This window comes from Glycine max, chromosome 6 (genome assembly GCF_000004515.6).
Source record: "Glycine max cultivar Williams 82 chromosome 6, Glycine_max_v4.0, whole genome shotgun sequence".
Lineage (NCBI taxonomy): Eukaryota > Viridiplantae > Streptophyta > Magnoliopsida > Fabales > Fabaceae > Glycine > Glycine max.
This window is the reverse complement of record NC_038242.2, coordinates 3,160,492-3,167,810: the sequence shown is the minus strand read 5'-3', so window position 1 is coordinate 3,167,810 and position 7,319 is coordinate 3,160,492. Positions and strand designations below refer to the sequence as shown.

The 7,319-nt window shown below is 34.2% G+C and overlaps 1 protein-coding gene and 1 pseudogene across 1 annotated transcript; both read left to right on the top strand.

Annotated features, from left to right (window-relative positions):
• Positions 1–1,613, top strand: LOC100790285 (elongation of fatty acids protein 3-like; annotated as a pseudogene).
• On the top strand, positions 1,448–2,580 carry LOC732579 (dehydration-responsive element binding protein 2). The gene has a single exon (NM_001250325.2). It carries the CDS (start codon positions 1,698–1,700, stop codon positions 2,175–2,177), a length of 480 nt encoding a protein of 159 aa, NP_001237254.2. The 5' UTR covers positions 1,448–1,697; the 3' UTR covers positions 2,178–2,580.
• Positions 2,581–7,319: the final 4,739 nt, after the last annotated feature.

Genomic DNA, 7,319 nt, shown 5'->3' with positions numbered 1-7,319 from the left:
AATTTAAAACTAATTTGCATCTCATCCGATCTCAGTGGCTCACGCATTCTCCGTCATCGCGTCTTCTCCCTCTCTGCCGACACCTTCGCCGCCGATCCCGTCTTGGTCTCCACCGCCGCCAAAATCAAAGAGACGCGGTGGCTCTGGCGGCGCTCCAAGACCCAGCTCCAGTGGCTCCTATGATTCCCCCTCGGGACCCGTCCCTCTGGTCGTGTTTTCTTCTGGTCCTACGTTTTCTACACATGTTGCGCACCGTCTTCGTCGTCGTAAGCTCGTTTTCTTTCAGCTCTTCTACCACGCCATTTCCGCGTTCATGTCTTTCCTGTGGCTGGAGTTCTCGCGATCCTCTTCACCACGCTCCCGTTCTCCGTTATGTTTGGTTACAGGTTCTGGACCGCAGTACGTGGCGGCGCAAGGCGAGTGCCTGCCACTCGTGCTCAACTGCCAGATTGCGCTGCTCGGGTGCAACTTGGTTTGCCACGTGGCGGTGTCTTGTTGCATTTTTTTACAGGTGGGTGTAACGGGATTGGCGCGTGGGTCGTCAATTCCGTGCTCAACTGTGCTATTTTGTTGCCTTTTCTAAATTTTTATCACGTTGTGAGAATGGTAGCATTGCTCGATCGTTCCTGCTCCTCTGTCTTACGCGCTGGAAAAGAAGCACATAGTAATAAATTGAAGTCCAATTAAAAGCACAGATTCATTGAAGGTTAAGTCATGAGTACCGTTGCCAATGATGGCTTGAAAGGTTTTAGGTTCTAAACCATCATGTATGAGTAAAAATGTCTTTTGAAAAGATCTGACATGGATACAAACACGAATTTGAGATATATAATGTTGGATGAAAAAAGCTCTAAACAAAACATACATAAAATGCAGTTACACACGAGATATTGCATGATGGGAGCATTTTATATTATTCATTTTGAGTGAATTTTTTAAAATTACTAATTATAAATATTTAAATATTTATAAAATTAAAACAAAAAATTAGTTAATTATATTTTATATTTATAAAATCAAAGATAAATATTAAAGATAAACCAAAGAATTAAATCACCTCTAAATTTAGTTAAGTATTTAAATGAAATATTAGTAAAAAAAAAAACTATTAATACACAGTAAGTGCAGTTTTTGAATGAAAAAAACAAAGTAAAATATTTATCTTAAAGAAAGGCGTGACCGGTCCACGGCCACGTGGGCGATCACAGTGGGCATAAAAGGGTACGTGGAATAGGAACAAAAATGGGTTGGAAATGGAAATGGAGAGTGAGAGAGATAGGTGTGATGGATTGTGTCGGCCATCTTTGGATTTATCTTAAAGAAAGCTCAACGTGGCGGCCGTACCAGACGACAGACTAGAAGCCAAGTGGTAAACTCATTCCCTTCACTTCACCCTCTCTTTTCTCTTCTCCAATTATTTATATTTCCTCACAAACTAACAATTTTCGTTTTCCACCCTCCATATAAATATAAACCAATACAACAGCAACATGATGGTTTCTGTGTCTTGAGGGTGTACCAATATGAACAGAATCTCCTCTCGACACCTTTGCTTTGCTGCAGCTCGCAACTGCAACTTCCCACAAATATAAATATATATTACTTCATGGTCACACATAGTTAATTTTATTAATTACTACTAGGTAGCTGGTTTTTAATAGGTAGTAGGTAGGTGTAATCGTTGTCTTCCTGCAGATATGGAAGAAGCGGGTTTAGGAGATTGTTGTTCCTCTAATACGACTATTACGAGGAAAAGCGAGAAGCGAAAGCAGCAGCACCAACAACAAGAGAAGCCATACAGAGGAATAAGGATGAGGAAGTGGGGCAAGTGGGTGGCGGAGATTAGAGAACCCAACAAGAGGTCGAGGATCTGGTTGGGTTCTTACGCCACCCCCGTCGCCGCCGCACGCGCCTACGACACCGCCGTCTTCCACCTCCGAGGCCCTTCCGCTCGCCTTAACTTCCCCGAATTGCTGTCCCAGGACGACGACGTTTCGACCCAACAACAGGGCAAGATGTCCGCCGATTCAATTCGCAAAAAAGCGACCCAAGTCGGCGCCAGAGTCGACGCGCTCCAAACCGCGCTTCAGCAATCCTCGTCGACACACTCCATTAGTTCCAGCCACGTCAGCTATGAGAAACCAGACTTGAACGAGTATCCCAAACCTGAAGATTAGTAATTTCCTTCAACCTTCAAGATTAATATTGATCCACCAATCATGGGTTCTGATGTGACTTATATATAGGGCTTCAACTTGCCCTCTTCACCTATGTTAATTTGAAAAGAAAAAACTTTTATATTTGTCATATGATTTATCTGAGTAAATATTTTTTTCCAGTTTATTTAATTAATATTAGAAAGTGTAGGAAGAAATAGACACACCTGATGAGAATTGAGATGAGGCTAATTAACTTGTTAATGAGGTGAGTAACTCCTTTAACTATATATAAATTAAGGGGTATATATATTATTAGTTGCTCACCTCATGTTGTTGCTCATCTCACGAAGAAACTCATTTTAGATTACTTTTTTCCTTTCATTATGTGTATGCTGGAGCGGTGGACTGGTAGCTACATAGATTCTCGCTATGATGGGGCATATGATCATGAGGTCTTTTCTCAGGTCGGTTGTGTGTTGTAATTTGTAACGAGATATCCGTAACACAATAGGATCAAATTAACCGTGTTTTGTTGTTTCAGATTATTTTTTCTATGTTCCCGATGAATTCAATAATTTGATATCCATGTGGTGAAAATGATTTCATATATACTTTTTTTACTTACTGTTGGAAAGTTGTGTAGTTTCTCTGATCGGCGCCGCTTAGGCTTGTGTGTGTGAACTATATTAATTCTACCATGTTTATGTTATCTTGATGATTGTCAAAATATGAGCAAATGATGCAGTGTGAAAAAAGGCCAAGGGTGAAGAGATAAAGATAGGAACAGCAGTGGCCCAACAAAGCCGCATTAATATGAAACAAACAAACACATAATGTTTCACTTGTCGAACAGTGCTAACAAGTGGATAGAGAGATAAGGAAGAATTGAGCACCAAAAGCATCAGTTGCCCATGACACCCCACAAAACTTCTTTTTTTCTTTTTCTTAAAAGAATATGCGAGATAGGCGGAGAACAGGGTGGCTCTATCTCAAAGTGAGGTTGTCACTTGTCACAGTCATGGGAAAGTTGGAGTTTAGGATCAGTTGCGTACTTTCGTTTGATACACATTGTAAGAGTAGGGCCTCAGCCAGCTCTTCATTTTTTTTTCCTTTAGTTTTCCACTTAGTATTCTTGTACAACACATTTCCTTAAAAAAATGCTGCATGCCGTGAAAACATTTCAACAAATAGCGTTTAAATGATGTGATCCTATGCTTTTCGTCTCTCTTTTTTTCAATTTATAACTTATTTTAATGTAACCACTAATATATATACACATATGTTCTTTCGTTTTGACACACAAGAAATCTCTTATTTCGTCTTAAATTTAGAAATTCTTTACTTATTTTTATATTTTTTAAAAATAGAAAAAAAAAATAAACCATACATTATCAAGTGAAAATGTTCGTCAAACATTTTTAGTTTTTCAGGTGAGAACATTTTCCCCTTTTAGATGAAACCAAACAGAACTTAATTGAATTCGTGTTGCTATTTTTATTTTTTATTTTTTATTTTCGTCGAGTGTGTTAATGTTTCTCAGTTAACATTGTGAATGATATATGCTTGCTAGCTCTCCAATGCACCATAATCTTAAGTGTTATATGTCAAATATAATGTTGGAGAAATAATCTCTTCAGCTTGGGGTGGGAGATGTCTCAGTCAATGCGACTATGTGCGGCACTGTCCCTTTCCAATCATTGATTCCCCTTGGTCAAACTTCAAACTCCACTGTGAATAGCAAATACTTGTACTCTCAAAAGAAAAACAAACATGAATATGTTCTATTTATATAAATTTATTATATGTTGCATGAATAATTTTTTAAAAATATTCTATAAACGAAATGAATCCGCTTAAAAGTAAGTAATGAATCCTAAATTTATTTAGTACGTTCTTATAAAATATGAATTCAACAAAGTTAATCATTGAATTATGTAATATTATTTTTCTGAATCTGTGTACATCAACATATAAATAAAATTTATATTTTATAAAGTATACTCTATGTTAAAATTAATAAAGTTAATTAGTGAAATATTAAATAGATTTTAAATTATCTGATCATTTATACCAATCCAATGATATGATTGATGAAATTCAATGTCCATAAAAAAATTACTACTAAATGGATTAATTTTAATAACTAGTTCTTAAAATTATCAAATGAAAAAAAAAACTAGTATAATTTATATATATAATGAAAATTAAGCTCAAAAGAAATAGAACACTAAAAAAAGAAGAAAAAAACAAGGTAAAGACACCCTTGTGACATTTTCCTTCAGCTGGCAAGAGACTGGTGGGGACGATCAAGCATTTGAAAAAGGCCAAGACCTCCATGCATGCCCAAAGTTAATTAGTAAATATGATTTGCACATCGAATTGCCTTACAAAAAACACGTGTCAAGACTCACGACCACAACCCATTCATGCTGCTACAAGAGAACAGTGATTTCTCTTACCAAGTTGCAAACATTGGTGAGTGAGTTAATGAACAATGGGTTTTAACCGTATATAAGCAATGCTATTTCAAAATCCAACCATCAACTTCCGGATGCAAAGTGAACCAGCAATTTTTGAGGTCATAAAGCAATCCCCTAAAAGCTAAAGCTTGGCTTTATCGTGGAATCCTTTTATGAAAGAACCATATATCATCGATCAATCCCTAAATTTTAGCTTTGATCGTGGAATCCTTTTCTGAAAGAACCATCATCTCATTGAAGAAGACTCTTCATACATCACACCATCATGATCTGTTTGAGTTCCTCTTAGACCCATCAACATTATATTTGAATTTGACGTACGTAGCTATATATAGGTGGGGAAAGGCGGAAAGCACCATGTTGTTAGTAATTCATATATAGCAATGCACGTATTTGTTCAAGAAAAAAGAATTGCATTATTGTATAAAATCAATTCAATTAATTGAATTATTTTTACAAAATCGATATAGTTAATCGAACTGATTTTTATTTTAATGTTTTTTTTAAAAAAGAAACAATTAAAAAATTAGTTCGAAAATGATCCAATACTTAAAATTAATTTAAAATTGATTACAAATCAGTTCCATTTAGAATTAATTTTTTAAAATTAGTTTGATTCTGAATCGATTTTTAAATCAGTTTGATTATTTAAATTTAAAACTGAACCAATTAAAACAATTTAAAATTAATATATTTTAGTTTATTTACTGAACTAGTTTTTACACACCATTAAATCCACATAAGAACAAAATCACTATTTTATGGATGACTATATAGAAAGGTTTAGGAATAGCTAAAAGTATTTTCCATGCATATTAGAACGCATGTTGTAAGAAAGTAAAATTGTTTGTCCTTACACAACAGCCCGACAAATACTCCCATAAAATTTTACAACCAAAAGTCCCATTCCTATTGGTCATGTTTTGCCTACTGTTATGACAAGTTATTATTCATCCAACACGTTAAATCTGAGCTAAAAAAAATTCAGTCCACATCCTTGGATCAAACATCCTTGACCGCGTATTCACGGCACTTACACAATCTCTTAAGATGTGCAAAACACATTTAGAAGCTTGCAAACTTTATTAGCAACAACTTCGTAAAAATGCAATTATCAAAGCCAAGCACATGTTTTGTTTTTTTTTTTTTTTGAATAAACCAAGCACATGTGATAGAACTCAACATAGATTTCAACGGATTTTTTTGAGCGTAGGCTTTTGTTAAATTGGAATTTTACCTAGGTAGTCACTTAAAATTCACCCAAGAAGAACGTTGCATATTCACAACCAGAAACCTATATTTGGACCTATGTTGATTTTAAGTCAATCAACTTAAATTGTCAAAAGAAGATATAAAGTTAACTTGATGATAAAAGTAGGAAAAAAATAAAGATAGATCATGAGTTCTAATTTTTCACTAACAAAAACTAACATATTATCGACTAACATTTACAAATAAAAAAATAAACTTAGATTACCATATATATATGTTAATCCCTCCCCCATATGAAGCTTTGTTGTTGATTGAAGTTAGCTTTTGTTTTGGTTGATAAAGTTTGCATGGAGCATGTTCCAGCCCAACTCTCTTTTGATGTAGAACATGACATAGGAGCCTCTTCTAATGCTCCCGTGGTCTTTCAATGAAATTCATAGTTCTCATTTAAAAAAAAAAAAAAAAACTTTTTATCAAAAACAGTGAACAATCTTCATATGTGACACGTAATGGACTCTTGGTCCAATTTTATATGTTTGGGCCTTAATTCATTTGTAGGGAGATACTATTAGCCCAGGCAAATTACTCTTGGCCCCTATTAAGGGGTTGAGAATTTTTTTTTTCAAGAATTACAAGAGTTTTAAAATTTTATAGGAACTAAGAAAAATTATGACAGGAAACAATACTAACACCCTTATTTGTACTGTGGACCAAAGGAATATGTTTGAAGCCGATGGCTGAGCTGATCCCAAACGGGCAAAATTTTCTCCGGACTGTCCTTAATTTGTTGTTCCAACAAGCTTTTTAGCAGGCCCAGCACGAGACGTATTTTTTCATTATGTAATGATATGTATCGAATCTTTAGATATGTTATCTCAACAGTTATTGCAGAAATTTCAAAAAAAAAAAAGAAAAATTAAGAAAAAGTTATAAATGACTAAAATTAGATTTAATTAAATCTACAAAGATTAAAAATTCTTATTTATATGAAGATAAGCCATAAATAATTTTTTAACTATTTTTAATTTCTACATAAAATTATGATATGGGAATTATTTTCTGTCTACCTTCTTTTTGAAAATTGAAAGAATTAAATGTCAAAAATAATATACTCTCTCCTTGTCATAATAACTAGAGGTTAAGTATTGTTGCTAGCCTTTAGCGTGGGTGTTAATGGCATCTTTAACATTTTGGCAATCTATTCTCTTATTTAACGGAAGAATGACGGAACGGAAGGATCCAATTTACACAATTGTAATACCCAAAAGTACTTTTAAGCTTAAATAAAAGAAATAGTAAAGGTAATTGATTATAAGATTTTATTATTTTTTATATAAAACGAGGAAGCCTAGGGAAACAATCTATAATTCATTTTACATATTAACACTTTCAATAAATTATGAATACTGGAGGATTTTCAGAAAATGCGAATATTTATTTACTAAATGTACTTTTTCTTATCATATTT